General features: G+C 44.1%; 1 protein-coding gene across 5 annotated transcripts in view; it reads right to left on the reverse strand.

Annotated features, from left to right (window-relative positions):
* Positions 1 to 26,201, reverse strand: part of FAM219A (family with sequence similarity 219 member A) — a 301,158-nt gene that overhangs the window by 186,532 nt on the left and 88,425 nt on the right. The window contains exons 1-2 of one of the 5 annotated variants that reach the window (XM_029581358.1): positions 18,376 to 18,468; positions 17,644 to 17,873 (exon numbers count right to left, since the gene is read on the reverse strand). The exons of the other annotated variants lie outside the window; for them this stretch is intronic. Of the exons in view, the coding sequence (XP_029437218.1) occupies positions 17,644 to 17,661 (18 nt within the window). The 5' untranslated portion in view covers positions 17,662 to 17,873; positions 18,376 to 18,468. Of the gene's footprint in view, positions 1 to 17,643; positions 17,874 to 18,375; positions 18,469 to 26,201 lie in introns of those variants that run through there. 5 annotated transcript variants of the gene reach the window in all.

Raw genomic sequence — 26,201 nt, forward strand, 5'->3', positions numbered from 1 at the left:
GAGAATTGGTGATGTGATTACTCTGCATGCAGGCAGTACGGGGCAGGCAATCAGAGCCTGTTTGATGAGGGCCATTACCTTAGACTAACTGCAATTTTCCACTGGCTGGTTTTGGTTTACAGTTTACTTGCTCTACTGCAGAAACTTAATCAGTGCTAAAGGAAATTCTCAGGCTGTTGCTGAAATAAAAAAATAAACTGAAACAGATACCACAATAAGAGGGGAAAATAGGGGAATTTTTGTAGAGAGAAATAATTACCATATTAATTTACTATTTTTTAAACAAGCATTCATAAGTTATGTGATTCTACATTTGGGCACCTGCAATAATTCCTAAAGACATCTTAGCTCAAGGAGCTGAGGCCACACAACATGGCCATGATCCTGAGCATCGCAGGAGGAAGAATTTAAAACAGCCTCCCAGCAAAAGCTGTGGTTTGAAATTTAGGTGGGAAGGGGTGCCTGTGTGTGGAGGCAGGGGGGAGATAGACTGCAGGCTGAGCTTTCCGCCAGATCTGAACTATGGGGAGAAGTAAATCTGACATGTGCAGGGATCAGGCCAGCCATGGAACTGAATAGTTCCCCAGTCCCAGGAAAGAAGCAGAGAGTCAATGCAAAGGATTCACGAGGGAGGAGAGTAGCCTATGAGAGCGCCAACTAAGCCATGAAAAGCATGGAGATGAGGGGGGTAATTCAGGAGAAGGGCATTATGGGAAAGAGAGGGAATGTCCCAATGGGGTCCGGCACCAGCTACCTGCAGTGCGTTGGAAATGAAACAGTATGTGACCGAAGAAAGTCACATTTGCAACATTCATCCAGCCATGGCCAAGTTTTTAAATTACTGAAGGTTCATCAAAACCCGATAAGGGAGGAAACCCAAATGACGGTAAGACCGTGTGGCCCAGGCGTGACTAGCAACGGCCGTCCAGAAAGGAACAGGTACAGCAGCTCCTCATGGGGCTTCAACAGGCCAGAAGGGAGACCCGCAGCAACTTTGTCATCGTTTCGCATTCCTAAGTTATGCTGCTCATAAAATTAGTTTAATATTTTATAGTTTAAGAATTTAAATTGGCAACTTGGGAAAATATGAAGAGAGGGTTTGGATAATTGAGTAGGTAATAAAAAAACATAAAGTGGGTCAGATTGCTTCTTTTGTTTGCAATTTAATATGTGCAAGACAAACATAACTTATACAACGGCATTACGCAAGCTAACAAGGTTCAAGGAATCCTCTCACCTACGCAAAGGTTACTTATGGGATAAGAGGAGAGACAACATTTTGACCGACTTATTTTATTCTTAACACACGGGGGCATGACCACTCTTCCCATCATGGCTTTCAGGCTGCTAATTGGAAAACGGGATGCACTTTGGGGATTTCTGCGAGTCCTATTTCCTATCCCTGCAATACTGAATTAGCCATTGCGAGGTTACACTATAGGAGCTTCTCATTTTAAAACAGATGCCGAGGAGCTAAGAAATGCGTGGTTTATAAAACTTTAAAGCATTGCAACAGTACATAGTACAGGATTTGAATCGTTTTTTTTCAGCTGTCCTGAGCAGCGTATATAAATTCTTACATTTACTGCTGCTGTTAACAGTCTCCCAGGTTCGTTTAAGGGGTGCAGTTGCAGAGCCAGAGGAAAGCACGCACCAAAAAAAAGATGGAAGCTGAGAACGGCAAGCTCTGGCCAGAGGCTGTCATCACCCGAACCATTCAGTTCGGCCTTCGGTTTCGGCCCACCACGGGAAATTTCGTTTTTCCTGTGGTTCAGGCTTTTTTTTTTTTTTTCCCCGGGAATCCGAAATTTCAGGTTAGCACGCGCTACTCCCTGTTAGCGCGCACTAACATTTAAATGTTAATGCGCGCTATCCCGAAAAACAAATTTTTACGAAATTTCAGAAAAATCCCGTTCATTTTTCGGGTTCCCAGAAGCAGGACGATGACAGCCTCTGGCCAGAGCTTGCCGTTCTCTGTTTCCATCTTTTTTTGGTGCGTGCCTTTCTCTGGCTCTGCAACTGCACCCCTTAAACGAACCTGGGAGACTGTTAACAGCAGCAGTAAATTTAAGAATTTATATACGCTGCTCAGGACAGCTGAAAAAAAACGATTCAAATCCTGTACTATGAACTGTTGCAATGCTTTAAAAGTTTTATAAACCACGCAATTCTTAGCTCCTCGGCATCTGTTTTAAAACGAGAAATTCCTATAGTGTAACCCTGCAATGACTAATTCAGTATTGCACATCCTATATACATCTACAAAAATACACATAGTGGGGTATATGCATGTAGAGAAGCTATATATGAATAAAGATGTGGTGTGTTGGGGGGGTATATGCATATATTTAAAAATTTACTTCGTATTTTAAGCTTAGTTAAAATATAATTTGAATGCCATGGGCTGATTTAACGAAATCAAACATGAGAGACTAGGTCAGGGCTTCCCAAACCTGTCCCGGGGACCCCACAGCCAGTCGGGTTTTCAGGATACCCACAATGAATATGCAAGAGATACATATGCATACCATGGAGACTCAGAATATGCAAATGTATCTCATGCATATTCATTCTGGATATCCTGAAAAGCCGACTGGCTGTGGGGTCCCCGGGACAGGTTTGGGAAGCCCTGGACTAGGAGCTAGGGAAATTAGATAAGAAAATGCAGTCAGTTTTCTCATATACTAGTGAAATCAGTCTCTCTCGGATTGTAAAGGATCAGGCTGTAGGGGGTATGTAATCTTGTGAAACATTTTGCAAGAAAACAGTGGCGCTTCCATATGTTACAGAACAGGGGTGGACAACTCCGGTCTTGGGGTACCACAGGCAGATCGGGTTTTCAGGACATCCACAATGAACATGCACGAGATATATTTGCATACGATGAAGGCAGTGCATGCCAACATACTTCATGCCTATTCGTTGTGGATATCCCGAAAACCCGATCTGGTTGTGGAACCCCAAGGCTGGAGCTGCCTTCCTCTGTTATAGAAGACGATGATGGAATTTAGGTCGGCTATTTTGGAGATATTGTTACATTCTGTTAGGGCCCATTTGTTAATGATTTTATTGGCTGGCCCAGATAGTGACTCTGGAGATCAAGGGAGGGGCTTAGCCTAGCAACATACAGGCCGATACAGTACAGTGCGCTCCAATGGAGCTGTTAACCCGCGTTTGGACGTGCGTTTGATGCGCTAGCTTTACCCCTTATTCAATAAGGGGTAATAGCGCGTCGAAAACGCGCATCCAACCCCCCCCCCCCCACGAGACTAATAGCGCCCGCAATATGCAAATGCATGTTGATGGCCCTATTAGTCATTCTCGCGCGATTCAGTAAGTAAAATGCGCAGCCAAGCCGCACATTTTACTTTAAGAAATTAGCACATACCCAAAAGGTAGGCTTTAATTTCTGCCGGTGCTGGGGAAGGGCACAGAAAAGCAGTAAAAACTGCTTTTCTGTGCACCCTCCGACTTAATATTATGGCGATATTAAGTCGGAGATCCCAAAAGTTAAAAAAAAAAGTAAAAAAAAAAAAAAAGTAAAATCAGCCCGCGGCTCACGGGTTGAAAACCGGACGCTCAATTTTGCCGGCGTCTGGTTTCCGAACCTGTGGCTGTCAGCAGGCTCGAGAACCGATGCCGGAAAAATTGAGCGCCGGCTGTCAAACCCGCTGACAGCCGCCGCTCCTGTCCAAAAAGAGGCGCTAGGGACGCACTCGTGTAGCGCCTCTTTTTACCGCGGGCCCTAACTTAAATATTTCTATTTACTGTATCGCGTGCACAGGACACTGGCCTGAGCGGGCGCTCACCCGCGAACTTTACTGTATCGGCCTGATAGTAAATGATGGCCAAAATGCCTAGCCAGTCTAGTGAGCAGTGACCGTGTGCACATCTACCCAAAGCACAGCAAATTCTCACATGGACCCCAACCCTCACGCCCGCCTTGTGTCCTTTCGAGGTGCAAATGCTGCTTCATGCAGGTTACCCTGATGCCTTCCAGGAAACACAATGCAGCCACAGCACCGCTGCCCTGGGCTGCAGCTGGTGCTCCATCATCATTTCCTTGCCACCGGGGAACCTCTGTGTTTATCCCTTGCTTTTCTGAAGCCTTATTACTGTTTTTGTCTTCACCACCTCCTCCGGGAGTGCACGCCACAAACCTCTCTGTGAAAATAATACTTCCCGATATCGCTCTTGAATCTACTCCCTTGAGAGCTTCAAATTGCGACCCCCCCCCCCCCCCAAGTTCAACAGCTTCCTTTCCACTGAAAAAGCTTGCCTTCTTGTGCATTTAAATAATACAGCAGTTAGCAGCTATTCACAGGGAAGGAAAGCTAAGATGGGAGACTCGCTCCTCAGCAGTCAGCATTCTGCCAGGCAAGCAATCCGCATAGGCCAATGGTTATGCATTCTTTCATACGGTCTGGATTGAGGTACCACTAACCTCTATCCAAACAGATTCATAACCCACTTCTCTAAAAATTATTTTGTCTAATGACATATTGTAACCGAACCTTTGACGGCACCTGTTAGAATGTACTATAGTACACTTTTACCTACATTAAATATGTGCCTACATGTAAACCGTTGCGATGGTATATAACTTAGCGACGGTATAGAAAAGATTTTAAATAAAATAAATAAATAAAAATAACCGGCATCAGTTAATGCGTGCGTGTAAGAGTCAAAGGAGATTTGGAACGCGGCATGTCAAAATCATATTCTAGGCAAGGGAAGCAGGACATGGAAGTGGGAGAAGATGCCATGCCTCCGACTGCTGAAGGAAGATAAGCCGCTAGTGGACAAGGGTATAATAGCAATAATATGAGATAAGGAATGTAGCTCTGGTATCTTAACAGCTACAATCGTAATGGCCCCAATTGTGGTAGTTATTTGAATGGAGAGGTACATTAAACAATAAAAAAAACAGTATAAAAAAAAAATCAAGGAGACATGTATAGGTAAGTATTTGTTGGCTGCATTAGTATCTGTTTCCCAGTCTGTGAGGCTAAGTGTGTGGTTTAAGCAGAGAAAATCTCTGTGGAGCAGACATGGCAGAGGGCCGGGAGACTGCTAGGAAGGCAAGGGCCCACTGGCTGTCCAGAGGCCAGAAGAGCCCAGGCCAGGTGGCAAGGAACCCTGAAAATAACTGAAGAGCCTGCGGCTAGGGGGACCTGCCACATTGGCAGGCTACAGCTCTAAGGAGTTGGGGGTTGTGGCAATACCGGCCTGTATACAAAACACCGGCAGTACCTGACTGGAAAGGCACATCGCCTCCAGCATGGGACTGTGCTGTTAACTGTGAAGTAACACGTTTGCCTGGCTGCTTGGTGATTTTGGAGCAAAGAGTAAATCTGGTGGAGCAGGTCACAAACAGCTATTAGCGTAGCTGCGTTTAAAAAAGGTTTGGACAAGTTCCTGGAGGAAAGGTCCATTCACCATTATTAAGGTAGAGTTGCAGAAATCCACTGCTTATTCCTGGGATCAGCAGCTTGGAATCTCTCTACCCCTTGGGATCCTGCCAGGTACTTGTGACTTGGATTGGCCACTGTTGGAAACAGGATGCTGGGCTTGATGGACCCTTGGACTGGCCCAGTATGGCATGTTCTTATGTTCTAATCTGTCACAATGTGGGTTCTGAAGGAGTTTCCTAGAAAAAAACAGTGCATTTTAGTTTAGCACCCTAGAAGGTGGTTCTATATTTCTACCTGAGCAGCCCCCTCTGATTTTATTAAATGGGCCTGAAGGGATACCCACACCTATAATTGCTGTTTATATATAATTTACAAAAACATAGGCTATGATGACAGATAACCCCATTGCACATCTCGTCTGCCCCGTTCCCCTCCCCACTGCAGTACTGCAGGATCCTATGCTTTATATTTGCATTCCCACCATTAAGACTTAATCTGGGTAAATGCTCAGGTTTAAATAGGTCAGATCTTTTCTAGATGATCTGATTAGCTATTTATATAGTGGTTCTGATGTATAACTGGTTTTCTTTTTTAACTTCTTAACACATTCCATGCAGCCTGCCACTTCTCAGGATCCAGTTAAACACAAGACTTGTCTTTATGGGGCTTTCCTCACCAACAACTAAATAACTGCTAACAGAAAAGTATACCTAGAAACACAGAAATGACATAGAAACATAGAAACATAGAAATGACGGCAGAAGAAGACCAAATGGCCCATCTAGTCTGCCCAGCAAGCTTCACACATATTTTCTCTCATACTTATCTGTTTCTCTTAGCTCTTGGTTCTATTTCCCTTCCACCCCCACCTTTAATGTAGAGAGCAGTGATGGAGCTGCATCCAAGTGAAATATCTAGCTTGATTCGTTAGGGGTAGTAGCCGCCGCAATAAGCAAGCTGCACCCATGCTTATTTGTTTTACCCAGACTATGTTATTAGCCCTTATTGGTTGTTTTTCTTCTCCCCTGCCGTTGAAGCAGGGAGCTATGCTGGATATGCGTGACGTATAAGTCTTCTCCCCTGCCGTTGAAGCAGGGAGCTATGCTGGATGTGCATCGAAAGTGAAGTATCAGGCACATTTGGTTTGGGGTAGTAACCGCCGTAACAAGCCAGCTACTCCCCGCTTTGTGAGTGCGAACCCTCTTTTCTTCTCCCCTGCCGTTGAAGCAGAGAGCTCTGCTGGATGTGTGAAGTATCAGTTTTTCTTCTCCCCTGCCGTTGAATCAGAGAACTTTGCTGTATATGTATTGAAAGTGAAGTATCAGGCTTATTTGATTTGGGGTAGTAACCGCCGTAACAAGCCAGCTACTCCCCTCTTTGTGAGTGTGAATCCTTTTTTCCACATTTCCTCTTGCTGTTGAAGCTTAGAGCGATGTTGGAGTCAAGCCTGTGTATGTTTATTTAATAAGGGTATTGTCTCCAGGCAGTAGCCATCATTCTGGCGAGTCACCCACTCTTCATTGGCGGCCTCTTGACTTTATGGATCCACAGTGTTTATCCCACGCCCCTTTGAAGTCCTTCACAGTTCTGGTCTTCACCACCTCCTCCGGAAGGGCATTCCAGGCATCCACCACCCTCTCCGTGAAGAAATACTTCCTGACATTGGTCAGGAAGAAGGTCCGTGAAGAAATACTTCCTGACATTGACGGCAGAAAAGGACCAAGTGATCCCCCCCAGTCTGCCCAGCAAGTTTATGCCAGTATCTGCTGCACTGTGCAGGTCACCCCCATACTTATCAGTCTCCCAGACCGTAAAAGGCAGGGCCCTCAGATGCTGTTTGAATCCCTTATCTGTTGCCGTGCAAGCAGAGAGCAACGTTGGAGCTGCATCAAAAGTATCAGGCTTAGTGATTAAGGGGAGTAAGCACAGCATCAGCAACTTACCCCCACGTTTATTTGTTCCCCAAACCGTAAAAGTCGGGGCCCTCGTTGATTGCTGACTGAATCCAATTCCCCTTTTCTCACTGCAGTTGAAGCAGAGAGCAATGGAGTTATATTAGCAGTATCAAGGCTTAATTGTTAAGGACAGCAACTGCCACACCAGCAGGTTACCCCCAGTTACCCCCATGCACACTTTTCTTTATTTCTAACCTCTAGCCTTTAGGGATCCACGTACATACAAACAATAAGAAGGTTCCTCCGTGAGGGGCCTCATGCCTTCTTGGAATTCAGATACCACTTTTGCGCCCACTTCATCCACTGGGAGGCCGCTCCCCGCATCCACCGCCTTGCTAACGTAACGTTACTCCTGAACCTACCTCACGCCAGCCTCGTAACCTGAACCCCTGTTCTAGAACTTCCTTTCCACGGACATCGATTGCACAGTGCAACTTCTTTTTCACTTTTGCAGTATCCGAATGTCTATCGTGTCTCCCTTCTATTTCCCTTCTGCCAGAACATACGTATTTAGGTCCTGATGCCTGAGCTCACATGGTTTCCGATGCAGAATCTGCATTTTTTTCCTTTGCTAGCCCTTCTCCATCTATGTCTCTCCAGAGATTCCGCCTCCAGGAATACGACAATACTTCACATGGTCAAACATCCTCCTGTGCAGTCCTCCGCTGCTCCTCTTCCTTGTCACACTGCTTTCTTCATTTCTAATGCTGTACTTTTTTCACACCGAATTTTAGTTTATTTATTTATATTTATAGACCGATCACGGCGGTTCACAATAAAACCAGTAATTACAGCAGCACTTTTACAAAGCGTCGCAGTATCTCTATTGCTAATAAGGTTTCATTACACATGAAACACTTTCCCAGCGATAAGTCCCTGTATTTCTGATTCGCCCTCCTTCTCCTAGCCAGCACAGGCAAGCCCAAATAACCAGGTTTTTAAATCTTTCTTGAACAGCTTTACGTCCTTCTGGATGCGTAATTCGAATGCCAGAGTTTCGGTCCAGCGGTTGAGATCGCTCTTTCCCTCACCTCGCTTAAATAAGCGGAATGCAGCCATGGGATTTGTAGTGAACCCTTGTTGGCTGATCTTAAAATTTCCTTGTGGAGCGTATAAGTGCAATGTTTGTCACTTAACCCAGTCAGTATTGTTTTTGTTGATCACGTTATGGGGTATGCATAATACTTTGTAATGCACCCCCTGAATCTGACCGGTAGCCGGTGTAAAGATTGCAGAATAGGAGTGATATGGCCCTATTTATTATTACCCGACAGAACTCTTGCAGTGGCACGCTGCAGCAACTGCAGGGCTCTGGTTTATTTTATTTAACATCGTTAATTTACCATCACAACGGTTTACAAATAAGGCACATAAAGTAGTCGAAATTGTTTAAAACAGATAACACATTATAGACGTGCCAACAATGAGCGGTAACAAGGTTCTTTTAATATAAAACTATTTGTTGAGTTTTGTTTACATGTAGGTTGAAAAGTCTCTTTTTGCAGTTCATATAAAAAGTTAACGGTCTAAGGTGTATTTAGTGGTGTGAAAAAACGAGAAAAAGAAAAAACTAAAAACTACGTGCTCGGTGCTGAGTTCGAGCTTATTTGCTTTCTCAGTTCTCTTTTCTGGCCTGCTCCCATCCCCCGGCCCCCTGTTCATTGTAATTTCCTCCTTTAACTGAGTTACTTGTAAACCGGCGTGATGTGCCCCACGAACGTCGGTATATTAAAAGTTGTTAAATAAATAAATAAATATAAAATCCTGTTTAAAAAGCCAAGTTTTTAGACTCCCTTTGAAAAAAGTTTGAAATTTCTCTGCAGTCTTATCTCCAGTGGCACTGAATTCCACAAGATAGGTCCTGCCAAAGACAGTGCTCGCTCCCTTACTTGTGTGAGTCTGGCTGACTTAACAGATGGAACAGTCAGTAGTGCCTTATTAGCCGGCCTCAGATTTCTGTGTGGTACATGTTCACGTAGTGCTGTGTTCAGCCATTCAGCTTTTTCATCATGGATTAGTTTATGAATTGTGCAGAGTGCTTTATGTTGTACTCTTTGTTCTATAGATAACCAGTGTAATTCTGCAAGTGTTCCAGTAACGTGGTCTCTTTTCCTTTTACATGTCAATATTCTTGCGGCAGAATTCTGCAGTATTTGCTGGCAATCCAAGTAATAATGAAGTGCAGTAGTCACATTCAGGGAATATAATGGTTTGTCCTGAAATCATTGTACCGCTCAAGTTTTGTAATAGCCTTCCTTGATTTTACACTGCACGCTGGAACGTCAGTCCTGTTGAAAAAGGTAATGATTCTCTGCAAAGTACACACCTTCTCCACGAGATCCTTTACAATACTGGTTTTGAGAGCCATTTGAGATAGAATTAAGCTCAGTACGGACCTCTGTGGCACCCTCCTCTCCACAGAGTGAGCTCAGTTTCTCTCTCCCCCCCCACCACCACTGATGCCTGTCACTCACCCAGATGCTAGGTCCCCGCTTCCCCCCCAGGACTACTGGTCTCCAGTGTGGCAACGTGGCAAAAGGCCTTTAGTGACATTTAAATCAATTATCTCGCACTCTCCCCTGATCTATTGACCTGACATGACCTCCCCTTCCTGAGTCCATGTTGCACTGGATCTGTAATCAGCTGAAATCAGGATTTTATACCCTCCAGTCCTGCAATACTAATCATAGCCACTCTTTAACCACCGAGGGCAGATTAATTAACCGCAGTTCTCATCACCCTCTTCTCTGTTCTCGTTACTCTGGGACTTGATTAAACTGGCCCTTCTCCAGATAAGCTGGACTTGCTCCTGTCAGCTGGGACTGAACCTGTATGTTAGTAACTGAAAATAAGGGACAGCTGACATCATATCAGTAAATACGATGAAATAGGTTGCAGAAGATTGCCTCAGGTGCAAACTCAGGGCCTGATTTACTAAGGATTTTCTCCCATTCTGTGTCTGCAGGAAAAATGCTTAGTAAAGGAGGTCCTTAGCTCTCTGGGGACAGAGAAATACCTGAGAGTGCCCGAATGCAATCTGCATTGAAGTCCCACAGAAGACAAAATATTATTCTAGTCTATTCTACACATTTTTTTTTATAACCCAAAAGCCTTTGCATTAAAGTGGTACAATATCATTAAACTCCCCTTTCTCTAACATACATCGGAGCATTTTGAAAATGTCATCACTGGATACAAATATCACTAGAAAGCAGCTTTGGCTGCTAAGAATTTGAGCAGGGGTCAGCACCCTCCATTTCTCTACATTTGGGCCACAACTTTCAGTAGAAATCCTTGTACTGTACCTGAATGTGATGCACCTTCAGATACGAAAGAAAAGGTGTGAGCTGAAAGTCTATACAATCAGTTCCCACGGTCCTTGTGGAAGACCCTGCCCTCTGCGAGGTCTCCTCTTCCTGTGGACCCTATCTAGACGGGAGGTGATATTCAAATATTTCAAAATTACGTTTGCAAAGATGCGCGCAAACCCCGCCCCCTGTCTTCCTCTCTTCTCTCGAGAACAAGAAGTGTCTGGGTGCTTTCCCACTGTGGGAAGCGATATTTCAAGGCCCTGCTCATGAAAAATCAGAAAAAGGCAATTCCGAGTTCTCCAGAATGATTTACAGCCACAAACAGATATGAAATGATGGAGGAGCGGAAAAGTCTTTGCAAAGTCCCATCCAACGAGCTACTGTTTGGCTTTGAACTCCTCTCCTTCTAATGGGTTAAACAATGTCCGGGCTGCCTCAGTCAGTGACACATTTTCAGTTCCAGAACAACCAGAGACCAGCCTCCTGGTAGAGATGGGAGATTTCCACTTGACATCTGTGCAGTCTGTCAAAAGTGATGGCGGCCATTCTTAAAATTACCTTAGGATTGGGTCCTTTCTCCCAGATAAGCATGTACATGGGATGCTGTGGAAACAACTATCCTAAATATTATCCATTTGATCCCATCTATTACAGATTTAAAACCTTCCTGTGGTCTTTACCTGCAATTTTCTCTAATTGCCAGAAATCACAATCACTGTTTGTGCTCCTTGTTCCTTCTCCTTCTCTATGTCTGTCTCTGTGTGGGAAAACTTCTTATACAACGAAGAGTCTTCCTAAAATCTGCTAGCACATCTCACTTACCTATCCACCTAAAGAGCGAAACAGACTACACCAATTTCTTCCCTGTGCATTCTAGTAAGACTAGGGGCGTTACAATTATATCCCAGCTAGAGGCAGAAACTGCAAGTTTCCTGTATTGGGCACCAGTTCCAGAGTACTTCCTAGTGGAAACATTTTCTAAGCTGCAGTTTTGTCCTCCAACACTAGAGGGGACTCATTACTTTGACATTTAAAGCTGTTCAGCTATGACAAACAAATTCAAAATGGCTTTCCTCATCCTCAGCAGAAAACGTCTGAAATCTTCCCTAATTGTTTTTCTCTTTTTAACTCTTTAGAGCATTTTTTTCACGACAATCCTGTTATGATTGGGGTTGCCATACCTTTTTCACCATTTATGCTCAGTATAAAATGCAACATCTGTGCTGTTTAGCCAATAATTGCGATGGAGAAGGTACAGAGAAGGGCTACCAAAATGATAAGGGGAATGGAACAGCTCTCCTATGAGGAAAGACTAAAGAGGTTAGGACTTTTCAGCTTGGAGAAGAGATGGCTGAGGGGGGATATGATAGAGATGTTTAAAATCATGAGAGGTCTAGAACGGGTAGATGTGAATCGGTTATTTACTCTTTCGGATAACAGAAAGACTAGGGGGCACTCCATGAAGTTAGCATGTGGCACATTTTAAACTAATCCGAGGAAGTTCTTTTTTACTCAATGCACAATTAAACTCTGGAATTTGTTGCCAGAGGATGTGTTTAGTGCAGTTAGTATAACTGTGTTTAAAAAAGGATTGGATAAGTTCTTGGAGGAGAAGTCCATTACCTGCTATTAAGTTCACTTAGAGAATAGCCACTGCCATTAGAAATGGTAACATGGAATAGACTTAGTTTTTGGGTACTTGCCAGGTTCTTATGGCCTGGATTGGCCACTGTTGGAAACAGGATGCTGGGCTTGATGGACCCTTGGTCTGACCCAGTATGGCATGTTCTTATGTTCTTAATAGGCAAACCAGTTCTATGCAAAGTATGTCTTTTACCTCCCACCTCTCCCATTCTCTACCCAGAACACTCTTCTCGGGTATTTCATTGACTCTTACTGGTAGTGAGCTGGAAGAAAGTTCTTCCAAGGTTGGAAGATTCAGGGCTACTCATGTGCCAGCAGAGATCACCTCTGAGGGATGCAACCCTGCGCCGGTCCCATGCAGGCCAGAAATATTATCTTTACAAACCTGGCTGATTCTAATGGAGAAGAGATACAAACTCGGGATCCCCTAAGCACTAGCACTACACAAGCCAAGGGCCAGGGGACGAGGGGCTGTTTTAGTATATATTGTTATTTTCAATTTCCATGGTGCTTGGAAAACTTGCTGCCTTGGAAAACAATCACCACCCAATATGTTTGAGCCCCTGAAGCAAATGCAAACCATGTACCTGGCTACTCTGTCCAACATAACACCAAAATTATTTTTTGCACTGTACAGTTTTATTTAACATATTTCTATTCTGCCTTTTGCAAATGTGGCGACCCCTTAGTCAGCCACTAGCTGGCCCTAGATCCCTACCCATTAGGAATTAACTTCTTCTACAACACCTCTCCTTGAGGCTGGCTGTGATTGATGGTCTCAGGCCACTTGGGAGGGGGCTAGGAATAGGAGCGGTGTGGTCATTTTTAGTTGGCTTTTAAAAGAGTGAAGAGCCGTTTTTGCATTTCCCCTGCTGAGTTGGGCTCACTAACTTAACTTGGTGGGGTTTTTTTGTTTTTAGAGAAGATTCCTTACCCGTGCATTACCTGCCTGAGAGGGTCTGCCTTGTTTTTGGGTATTTTTACCTTTGTAGAAGTTGTTTTGTACTGTGAAAATCCCTGAACCCCTTTGAGAGGGACAAGCTCCGGATGTAGAGGCCAGGGGCTGAAGACCTGCAAGCTCTTCATCTACTTCCTAGAGGAAGCAAGATCAGTGACGGCATTACCCAGTGTGAGATTTTGTATAGATAAGAGTTTTATCTACTTTTTTTTGAGGTAAGGAGGATTTTTGATCCACCACTCCTCACAGTGGCAGCCAGGGCATCAGGAGCCTGGCTCTTGTTTGCAGACATCAGACTTTTCCTTCAGAGAAGTCATGAAATGAAAATCCCAGGGAGAAGACTCAGAACCAACATAAGGAAATATGTGGATGCCTGGAATGCCCTTCCGGAAGAGGTGGTGAGGATGGAAACAGAAAATTAATTCAAAAGGGCAAGAGATAAACACTGAGGATCCTTAGAGGCTTGAGAATTATAATGAAGAAAAGGATGCATGGGGTAAGCTGCACGGAGCGGCAGTTACTACCCTTAACTATAAGGAATAAGGAATTAATAGCCTTAAACAAATAGCCTTGATGATTTTGACACAACTGCAATATCGCTTTTCACTTTGATGGCGAGGTAGGGAAAAAAGGGTATTGGATTGTGAAGATAACCGACACTGACATTGGGACACTGACATTGGGGATAAAGCTTCTACGGGCAAGTCCAAAAGCAAAAAATGTTAAAGCAGCATTGTCTGAATTATCAGGAAGGCTGCTAACCACGTAGAAATGTTGCAGTCATTTTGTTGTGGGTTTGACAGTTGCTTGGATTTGCTTGTAAGTATTACTATCCTTAACGTAAGGCTTGGGGCTTACCTGCATGGAGTGGCATTTACTATCCTTATCAGAAACATGGGAGTAACCTGCATAGGGCGGCATTTACTGCCCTTCTCAGACAATTGGGGGTAACCTGCACGGAGCTGCAGTTGCTACCATGAGAAGCTTGCTGGACAGACTGGATGGACCATCTGGTCTTTTTCTGCTGACAATACTAGGGTTACTATGCTTTATCTATTGGAAGTTCGAGAAGGAGGAGGAAGATCAGTAGACTTTCAACAAGATCTCAACCTTAAGGGACCAGGACACAGGCTGGGTGAAAGACTGAACCTTTGGACTCTGGTAGGATTTTTCCAGGATTCCCCACAAGTAGAATTTCCCTGGCCTACTGGGACACTTCATGCACTCAGAGAGGAAGTGATAAGCTCCAGCCCAGGGACCTGAGGGACAGGACATATACCCAGAACAAGAGAGAGCAGTGTAAATAAAGACCGCTGTACAAGAACACGTTTGGATTTATGAATGGACATTGAAGTTATAAAAGAATCAGTACATTTATTTTGAACGCCCAGTGCGGTGTCCTGCCTGTTTGTTCCAGCCATGCCGCACAACATCTATAGAGACATTAGATATTAACATAAGAACATAAGAAATTGCCATGCTGGGTCCATCAAGCCCAGCATCCTGTTTCCAACAGAGGCCAAACCAGGCCACAAGAACCTGGCAATTACCCAGACACCAAGATGATCCCATACTACTGATGCAATTAATAGCACTTAAGGAAAAATCACACCAACACCGGGGCCGAGAAGGACCTCCTTCACCCCCACAGAAAGAACCCACACCTTGGGATCAGTGGGAGGGGACAGAGAACTCGTGGAGACAGCCCCAGAGACTACATTTTGTTTGTGTGCCCTTGGAAACAGTGAGATCCATGAAAAAGGGTTTATACAAACATATGCACAAGTCAGATTACAAGTTAATAACATCGAAATACAATCAATACATCCATTAAACATATACTTTAAAAATCAACACAGCACAACAATATACAGTAAAACACTTGTCTATAGCAAATGCTATTTGCATGTCTTCATTTCTGGACTCTTATATAGATCCTGCACATCCTTTTTACACCCTTCCTGGAGCCTCTTACAGTTTGGTCGCTAACAGAAAGATCCAGAGAAACAGCTACAGGACAGCAGAGAGCTGAAGCCAAAGAAAGTGGCCATCAGTTACACAGGCAAAACTAGGAAGCAGTGCAAAATACCAGATCCATAGGGAACGAGCTGTAAATGGGAAGGATGCACGATTGGGTCATGCCAATGTTCTTGGAAATAAGAGTCAAAACAAGTTGTATTTTTCTCCTTGAAGCTATGCCCATGTTCAATAAAATCTATTTTTTGCCCTTTGGGCAATGTGTAAAATCAATCCTCGGCCTAAGCTATGAAGCTAACTGCCTTCCTAAGAGAGTCATCTGCATATGAGGGCTATGCTCTTAAGGGCCAGATTTAAAAACGCATTTACTCAAGTATATGCATTTTACTCAAGTAAGTGGGCTTCTGAAAATTGCTACAATACGTGCCATGGAATTGTCCATAGGTTAGACATGTGTAAGTGCACTTTATGCGGGTAAATGGCTTCTGAAAATTGCTACCTTAGAATGTTATATTTTCATGTTTAACTCCTTTGAAAATTACCTCCTTGGTTTCCTTCATAGCAAACCATGAGCTAAGTTTCATTATGAAAGGTTTCTTTCAAAATATGAATATTCAACTTATGGGCTAGGTGGGCAGAATATCCGCAGACATAGCTAGGGTTACACAATTTATTTATTTATTTAGAGATTTTCTATACCGGCATTCGTGATTAAAAATCACATCCTGCCGGTTTACAAATAACAGGGGGTGTGAACACAGAAACGGAACAATAACAGGTGCAAAGAGAATCTTAAAGTTACATTACAACAAGGTACATATAACTGGGTAGAGAATTAGAGTAACCAAGCAGTTAGGGTTAATTATTTACATTATATTGTGAAGTCTCTTGTAAGATGTTGCTGTCATTCAATTGGGATCAGGGAAGGCTTGCTTAAATAGCCAAAGAAGAAAAGGGTTTCCGGCTTTCCACCATGAGACCCGTTGTCTTGGTGCCTGCTTTGTGCTAAGTTTTCCCTGTAAATATATCATAACATTTAATAAATGATTGCTATTCTTGTTTTCTTTTAGAATAGTTAAAAAGTTTCACGGACCCCAAGAAGTTAATTTTATCATCTTCATCCTATAATTTGAGTATTGATAGACGCTCTTTTATATAAAAATAGTAGATATTGTGGTAGTGAGGTTTCTTTTATCTCTTTACATAATCCTTCATTTTATTCTCCCCTTACCTTTTGGGATCTAATTTTGATGAGATAAGGTTTTGTGGTTTGAATTTCCAATTTAACTGTGTTTTTTGGTTTGTTTGGGGGTTTTTTTTTTACTATGGATGTAATTCTCATCTATCTTTCTGTGCAAAGTGGTTGGCACTGTATATTACGGTATGTTATAATAAATAAGTTACATGTTAAAAAAACCCAACAAACAACAGGTTGTAGGTAATACCTTTTCATTGGCCTAACTTAATACATCTGTGGCTAGGGTTCAAGAGCTATGCTGCCTTCATCAGGCCATTGAAGAAACAGCGCAGGTACAGAATCAGCAAGGAAGCAGGGTGCCTGCATGTGTTAGGAAGTTGCAGCTATGGCTTGGAAAAGGGATGGGACAGCGACAGAGGGGACAGGCAGCATAGGTCTAGGGCAACCTATGTCAGATAATGTCATAACGCCTCTGTATCGCTCCATGGTGAGACCGCACCTTGAGTACTGTGTACAATTCTGGTCGCCGCATCTCAAAAAAGATATAATTGTGATGGAGAAGGTACAGAGAAGGGCTACCAAAATGATAAGGGGAATGGAACAACTCCCCTATGAGGAAAGACTAAAGAGGTTAGGATTTTTCAGCTTGGAGAAGAGACGACTGAGGGGGGATATGATAGAGGTGTTTAAAATCATGAGGTCTAGAACGGGTAGATGTGAATCGGTTATTTACTCTTTCGGATAGTAGAAAGACTAGGGGGCACTCCATGGAAGTTAGCATGGGGCACATTTAAAACTAATCTGAGAAAGTTCTTTTTCACTCAATGCACAATTAAACTCTGGAATTTGTTGCCAGAGGATGTGGTTAGTGCAGTTAGTATAGCTGTGTTTAAAAAAGGATTGGATAAGTTCTTGGAGGAGAAGTCCATTACCTGCTATTAAGTTCACTTAGAGAATAGCCACTGCCATTAGCAATGGTTACATGGAATAGACTTAGTTTTTGGGTACTTGCCAGGTTCTTATGGCCTGGATTGGTCACTGTTGGAAACAGGATGCTGGGCTTGATGGTCTCTTGATCTGACCCAGCATGGCGTGTTCTTATGTAATGGGTGAAAAAGCCATTTAAGTAATTTTGTGTTTATTCCCAAACACCTGATCATCTTGATTTCTCTTACTGAGCTGTCACCTTGCTCTTTTCTGCCATGTGCTTGTTGTTTTGTGTCCTGAGGATTTATTCCTGCCCTTAAATTTGTGGCTCGTTTTCCCAAAGTCGCATCCCTCTTCGTGTTTTCTTGTACCAGGTCACAGAGGTGCAGGAGTATGAGCCCCGCATGATGAATGCAGGTAATGCGCTGCACGCTGGCACAGCGTGAAGGGACCAGATTAATGGCAACGTAGCCCGACAAGGGCACAGAGCTGCAAAGAAAAAAATAAATAAATAAAATCCCTTGCCCTAGAAGAACACAGGGATTAGACACCATCCCTAAATACAAAACAGACCATTAAAGTCGGGCTGACGTGAACGAGGGAGTCGGGCAGGAAGTTCCAGCTCCGAGGCTGCGTCCTCTCACTAGCAGACAAACACAAATGCTGTAGCATTTCAACAGCTTTATTGGTACAGATTCACCTAATAGGCAGCCTCTTCTCCCTTGAGCTTACAATAAAATCAAGACAAAACATATTATTAATCCTTCCGGTGATTTCAGACCCCCCGCACAAAGAAGTGGGTGGAAGTAAATTCCACCAAAACAAGATGGAGAAGCAGTGACAGCTTCACGCATAACTGTGCAAGGACGAGCTTCTCCTTGTCCCTCCATATTCACCCATATCTCGTTACGTCTTCCACCAGTGCTAACAGCTAGAACATCTGGTTCAACTCCCAACTTTCCTTCATTTCTCACATTTCCAAAAAACTTACAGAAAAAATCTCGTCATTCCTATCTATGTCCGAAGCAATGAACCTCATCTGCAGGCTACGTTTCCAGACAGATACAGCTAGAGGCGGTCCAAGGGACGGCTACTAATTAATGCAGCGTCCATCCCGTAAGCACCACGAGGTGAGGTGACGTGACTTAACTCTGTATACTCTACAGGAGAGGAGAGAATGAGGGGGGGATATGATGCGGCCATTCACAGACCTTAAAAGGTATAAATAATGCACTCAAGCATTTTGCAGTGGAGTGTTCTAGAGCAAGGTGTCACCCTGCAAAGCTGAAAGGGTAACTTGCAGAAATATTTCGTCACCAAAAGGCTGGTGAGTGCACAGAACAGTCTCTCAGCTAGGGTGACAAGAGGCAAAAGCCATGTCAGAACTGCAGCTGGGGACATGAGAGTAAAACGCAAAACTGAAATAAAGCTTGTGGTGCGGCAATGGGCAGATTAGCTGGGCTTTGTGGCCTATCTGCCGTCATAATTTTATGGTTCTCTGCTTCCTCAATATTTATCGCATATGCCTTTTTTGACCATCACCTTAATAAAACTGTACAGGCAGTCAACTTAAAAACAACAAAACAAAAAAACTAGCCTCACGAAAATAAAAGTTAGCAAATAAAAAAAGCAAAAAATGTACAAGGTGAATCCTTTTGATTGGCCTGCGTTTTTGACTAGCTTTCTGGAACTTTCTCAGGTCAGAATAAAATTAATCATTTTACTCTGACCCGAGCAAAGGAGTACTGGTTCCCAAAAGCTCATCAAGAAATGTATTACATTAGTCCAATGAAAAGGCTTCACTCTCTACATTTTTTTTTTTTTTGTTTTTATTTCCATGCATTCAAGTGGTCTAATACGGCAGACAGGCTACTTTATCCGGAACTAGACTAACACAACAAACTCTTTATTCTGTCTGTGAATTATTACCGCCGTACCTTTCAGAGAATTTATTTCTATCCTTAAAATGCCTATACCACCCTCCACCTTAAACTCCTCTGGCTCCCTAGCCAAATTTGTGCCTGCTTATAATGCTGATCCTTATGTCCTCACCCTCTCTACACTTCATCTGGTCCCAGAACGCCTCCAAGCTCCACTACATTTACCGACTTATCCAGCCTCTTCCTTCATTCCTATCCGGGTTTGCATTTTCTTTATCTGCTCCTCCTATGAAATTTAGATCCTAAGAGGCACTCAAAGCAGCCAGTCACCATGCTCTACAAATCCTCACACCAGAGCACTAAGCAAACTGTTTAATCACGGAAAGAGAACTGTTAAAGCAAAATAAAAACTCAGCTGTGTGCTGAAGACAGAATCCTTCTGCAGCTCTGCCCTGTTATCAGCTTCCACTAACCTGGGCCAATACTGCAGATCCCTTGGAGTTTATCTCCCATACCCAAATCTTCTCTCCTTGCACTACTACATCAGTAGATTGCAGCTCTAAGCCAAAGCCGGTACCTGCCGCAAAGCTATCATGAGGAAACTGAAGGCGTATAATCAGAAGATATATATGGCAGGACACCAAGAGCCTGGTATCCCCAGTGGCAACCTTCTCATCCTGTGAATCAACAGGAAAAAAACAAACAGTGTTTTGCATTTTGATTGAGCAGCAAACTTCTATTACCCTCCATCCATTGCACTTTAGCCTCTAGGGCAGTAGCAGAACTGGCTTTCACATCCAGCCCTGAGGAAAACCAATTTGGCAGATTACATACTATAACAGGTCACTGGCTCATAAAACAACCCGGCTATGTACTTTGAATACTGCATGCTCCAAGCAAAATGTCAGAGCTTCACCCAAAAGGATTGCAGACAGACACATAAGCCATCTGTGTATTAAATGTAACCGGGCCGTGTACACTGCAGCTACCAGAACTGAAGCCAGGTGGGCCAAGCAGTACTCAGGTGAACTGATGCACTGCTGCTCTGACACACTGTAGGATAAACATGTTGTGCAACTCAGCTTTCTGGCTCCCTGTCAGGAATACGGCGGTCTGATCAGCCGCCTACATGCCAGGGACAGGATGAGTTCGACTGGGTAGTAGCAACTGTTGATACATAACATGGGGGGATAGTGATCAATCATTTCTCTCTCAAACACACACTTTTTTACGGCACGGTATAAAAGAGCAGGACTTTCCAGTGTCCGGCGGGAGTAGGAGATATTGCCTCTATAGACGTATAGAGTGCTGGACACCGAAAACCCCCTTCTCGCCTTTGCTGACGACTCCTCGATACAAAGCTGATGGCACGAAGGGTGCTGGATGGCATATGCAATCATGTGGTATGTAAATAACTTTCTGTAAATAACGTCTATTACCTTGATGTCACATTAATAAATGATGACATAGATATTGTGTCAGAGTACCTTACTCTCTCATTCCCATCACACACCTTGCATAGAGGAGCCAGATGTCTGGTGTGTTTTCGTGTGCTATAAATTAGCATACAAACAGCTCCCCTATGAGGAAAGGCTAAAGTGGTTAGGGTTGTTCAATCTGGAGAAGAGACTGCTGAGGGGGGATATGGTGGGTTGAGAGGTCTAGAACGGGTAGATGTGAATCGGTTATTTACTCTTTTGGACAATAGAAGGACTAGGGGGCACTCCATGAAGTTAGCAAATAGCACATTTAAAACTAATAAAAAAAAAATATTTTTCATTCAATGCACAATTAAGCTCTGGAATCTGTTGCCAGAGGATGTGGATAGTGCAGTTAGTGTAGCTGTGTTTAAAAATGGTTTGGATAAGTTCCTGGAGGAGAAGTCCATAAACTCCTATTAATCAAATTGACTTGGGGAATGGCCTCTGCTCTTACTGGTATCAGTATCATGGGATCATCTTAGTGTTTGGGTACTTGCCAGGTTCTTATGGCCTGGCTTGGCCACTGTTGGAAACAGGATGCTGGGCTTGTTGGACCCTTGGTCTGACCCAGCAGGGCAATTTCTTATGTTCTTAACAGCTTGCAAGGCAGGTTGATGTTTTGACAGGCCCAGATTTAGGCCAAGGCAATTGCTTTTGGGCACCAAATTTCTATAGGTGCCCGAGCGTCAGCGATGCCATGCCTTCATCCGGGCCTGCCGCCATGGTGTTGGCTGCACGGCAGCAAGATGAAAAAACTCTGTGCAGGGCCTCCCGCAGTGCAGTGCTCCGCCCTCTTCTCCTGCACAGACGTCTTGTTACCTTGTAAACTCATGCGAGGGGCGGGGCGCCACGGCGCCCGTCAGCCTGCCGCAGCCGCAGGAGGCCCCATGCTGAATTTTTAAATCGCCAGTTGCTGCTGCCACGACTTGAAGTTGAGGGGGGGGGGGGAGGGGAATATCCTGAAAGGGGTGGATTGTCCTGCCCTCTTCCCTCTCCATTGCCTATGGGCATGAGCCACGTGAATCAGACCCCGTGCAGAGAAACGCTGGGGCAGTTACCCTGGTGGGACAGGGCCAGCTCTCACATTAGGCCAACTAGGTGGTTGCCTAGAGCACCAAAATGGAGGGGGCGGCAGAAGAAGCTGCTGAGGATGGGGTGGAGGGGGGGGAAAAGAGAGAAACAGGTGGCTGTTTGGGGATTATGAAAGAGAACTGGCAGGAGAAAGGGGACTGAGGAAGTGGGGCAGGAGCTGCTGGAAAAAAGAGGAAGAGGTGACTAGGAGAAAAGGGGGCAGCTGAGCTCAGGGACGGAATGAGGGATGCCATGTCGGAGCCGCAGCGGGTACCTAGGTGTGTAACTGGTGTGTAGGGGGGAGGAACGGTGAAGAAATCCAAAGTTTCGCCTAGGGCACCCAATACCACTGTGCAGTGGGGGGCAGTCTGCAGGGTGGCGTGTGATACAGCACAACCCTCGGGGCCAATTTTCAACCTGTCCCCACCCCTGGACAAAGACAGTCCCTGCTCTATGACCTGCACAGAGTTTCCCTTTGAAACCTGCCATGCTTACGAAGCACCCGCTGGCTTCTGCCCCTGCGTTCTGCATGCAGGTAGATCTTCCATGAGAACCACCACACGCAGACTCGAAAGCGCAATCCGCGTGCACTATTCCCCAATCTCTGGGCATACCTCCCCCACATGTGGCTAAAAGCACGTGCCTGGTGGAAGAGCGCGCATACTATTCGTTGAATCACGAGATGCCTGACTTACCCGTGCAAATGGCCTTGAAAATTATTCTCCCTATATTTTACAGGCAGGGTACAGGGGAGCCTGAGGCTGTCAGATTCTGTAGAGATAGCCGAGCCGCTGAATCCACAGCGTAACGTAGCAGGATAAGTTCTGATCGGTTAAGTTACTTAACCAGCCAGTTTTGAATATTGACCCCTTAAAGTTTTACTAAAAAACTTTTTTTTTTAAATTTAAACAGGCGTTTATGGACCTGGTTTCTTAATCTTTATTAGTTCTCCTGAACTGTACGGTCATTTCCGCAATTTTATTAGATTTGAAGCTATTTTTGTTTTTGTGAGATTTTAGTCATTTTAATTACTTGCAAGAATATTGCTTTGTTAATTTATGGAGAAAGGTGTACTTGTCTTTGTACTATATTACTTTAATTATGTATGTAAAAGTTGCAAATCACCTAGAGCCGGTCAAGGGCCGAGGATTTTTGGCAAACAGTACACGTGGGAGTGGTGTGGATAGGACACTGTTTACGGAAGAGTTGAGACACATGGATCCAGTGGACAAAGCCATGGGGCCGGATGGGACACATCTTGGAATATTAAAGGAACTCAGAGAGGTTCTGGCAGGTCCACTGAGAGGCCTGTTCAATGGATCTTTGGAGAGGTTCCAGAGGATTGGAGATGGGTGGATGTAGTCTCTCTTCGTAAAAGTCATAGCAGACAGGAAGTTGGAAACCACAAGTTGGGTAGTCTTACCTCTGTGGTGGGGAAATGAATGGAGATTCTGCTGAAATTAAGGACAGCGAACCATCTACATTCGAGCAGGATCCAAGGCAAGATGGCTTTACCCGAAATGACTGTCAAATCAATGCAATAGGTTGCTGGATTCAAGGAAGTGGCAGATCAACCAGAGGCCGATCATGTCAAATGAATCTGATTAATGATTTCTTCAACTGGGTGACAAAGGAATTAGATCAAGGGCATGCGCTGGCTATGGTTTATTTGGATTCCAGCAAAACTTTTGATACTGTCCTCCATGTAATCGGCTCATGAATAAACTGAGCAGCCTGGGGGTCGTTCCTAAGGTAGAGGACTGAATTAGAAACTGCTTGAATGATAAATAACAGAGGGTGGTAGTAAATGGAAACAGAAACAGGATGGCAGAGAAAGGCCATTACAGCCTATTTAGTCTGTCCATCCACACAAACTATTTAGCTGTACAATCCCTACCACTCCCTCAGAGATCTTCTTGGTTTATCCCATGCTTTCTTGAATTCAGATACTGTCCTTGTCTCCAGCACCTCGCTATCCTCTATAAAGAAATTCACTGAGGAAAGAGCGGTGAGTAGTGGAGTGCCGGTTCTGTTCAATATTATTGTGAGCAAGATTGCAGAGGAGCTGGAAAGAAAAGTCTAAAATCTACAACAAAGTGGACACAACCAAAGGAGTAGCCAAAATGAGAAGTGTTCTAAGAAAGCTTGAGGAGTGGTCCAAGTGCTTGGTACGCGAGATTCAATGCAAAAATGTACAAAGTCCTTTGTTTGCGGAACAGGAATCCGAGGGTAGGATGGCAGGAGAGAAGATGATGTGCACCGACCAGGAACGAGACATGGGGTGATGGTGTCTTATGATAAGGCATGAGCCAGAAGAATGCTGGAATTCACAGAGAAATAACCAGCAGAAAAAAACAAAAGGAGGTGATAATGCCCCCCTTATAGAGGTCATTGATGAGGCCTCACACGGAATACCCCATCACATGCAGGATAGCGAAAGGCAACTTAAATGGTGCGGGGTCTGCATCAGAAGGCATGACTTGAGACTTGAGGGTCTAAAAATGTAAACACTCGAGGAGAGGAGAGACAGAGGGGATACGATACAAACGTTTTTATATACCCGAAAAGTATTAGTAATGAACAAAAGGTCAACTTTTCCAATGGAAAGCTCAGTTCTGGAACTAGAGGGCATGATAGGAAGCTCCAGGATAGTAGACTCAGGACTAATATCATCATTTTTTCTTAGAAAGGGTGGTGGATAGCTGGAATGGCCTCCCGGTGGAGGAGATGGATTAAATAAAAAATAAAAAAAAAAGTACTCGAATTCAAGAAGACATGGGATAAATGCAAAGGATCCCTAGGATGGTAATAAAGCACTTGGATAACCTGCATGGAGAGGCAGCTGCAAATCTAGACAGAAGGCATGGGGGTAACCTGCACAGAGCAGCAGTTACAACCCTGAGAAATCTTGCTGGGAAAATGTGACGGGGTACTTGTGTCTCTTTCTGCAGTCATTTCCTGTGTTCCTATGTTAATGAGCAGGAAATGCCCCCTGAATTGCTACATCCGAGCAGTGACAAGCGACGCTGGCATTCGAGGCCTGACACAGAGAGACTGACCAACTATATGGCTTGGTGGCCACCGACAATGCTAGAAGGAGCCATCCTGTTTTGGGGTAAAATCCATGGACACTAGAACTTTTAAAAGCAGACAACAAGAGACGCTGAGAACAGATGACATTGGAGAGAGGGACCAGAAACTCACTCTGTTGAGTCAGCTGGTCATTGATTTCTGAACAGCTTAATTCAGGTGAAATTAATCTTTTAAATTTTATTAACATTTCTTAAATCGCTAAAGGCCTTAGCAGTGAGGGATGTACAGATAAAACACACATAGCAAAGCAAGTCAAACAAACAGCGCATGCCTACATCACATAAAGGGACAGATCCAAGAAACAAAGAGGAAGGCGATCTATATAGCCGTGAGGGTAAAAACAGAAAAAATAGATGCCAGACGTCCTTTAAACGTGTTTATTATGGTGGAGATGTGTTAAAAATGCCTGACTCGGAGAAACTCGGCTGAGTCGGGCATTTTTAACACGTCTCCACCCTAATAAACACGTTATCTATTTCTTCTGTTTTTACATCACATAAAGGCCAGGAAAAAAAATAATATCTGAGAGACTCCCTACCTGGTCAAAAAAAAAACAACAAAACAAACACACACCAAGAAGGCAGTACCAAGCAAAAATAAGGCTGCTTAAAAAGAAATGTTTTAAGCATCATTTTGAACATCTTCATGCAGTCTGACAGCCGCAGTTCCACTGGAAGTGAATTCCATAGGGTGGGCGCTGCAACCGAAAAGGCAGAGATATTTATTTTTAGAGGCACCTAACCAGCCACACAGATTAAACAAGGAAGGCTGAAGCTTGTACAAGCCTTGGTGAATCCTTATTCATCTCATCATTATTCCAAACCCAGTAGAAGTAGCCAGGACTCCACTTTCAGGAAGATGTAAAAGATTCCAGTGACCTTGACCTTAATAGTCAGGAGCTCCCTATAGTGCTCTAGGGAGTCTGAGGCTCCAGAGACTCCAGACAAATGACTAATCAGCTACATAAGGACTAGGAAATCCCCACGAGACTACATTTAGGAAGTAGAGGTCTTGGTCCACAAATTGGTCTAATTTCCCACAGCTCTGGTGGAAGCGCTCTGGGAGTTTAGAAAATACTATGAAACAGTCAGGCTTAGGCTGCTTTAATAGCACTGCAGTGGCTAGCAGAGAGCCTGAAGAAGGTAAACATAAGTGGAGAGATGTAGAATCATCACCAGGAACTGGAGGGAGCTCACCCCACCCAGACGAGCATACATCCCTGGAGGAGATGGCTGCTAAAAAACAAACAAACCCAAACACATCCTTCTTGAGGAGGCCATCCAATCTTATCC

Source organism: Rhinatrema bivittatum, chromosome 1 (assembly GCF_901001135.1).
Source record: "Rhinatrema bivittatum chromosome 1, aRhiBiv1.1, whole genome shotgun sequence".
NCBI classification, from domain to species: domain Eukaryota; kingdom Metazoa; phylum Chordata; class Amphibia; order Gymnophiona; family Rhinatrematidae; genus Rhinatrema; species Rhinatrema bivittatum.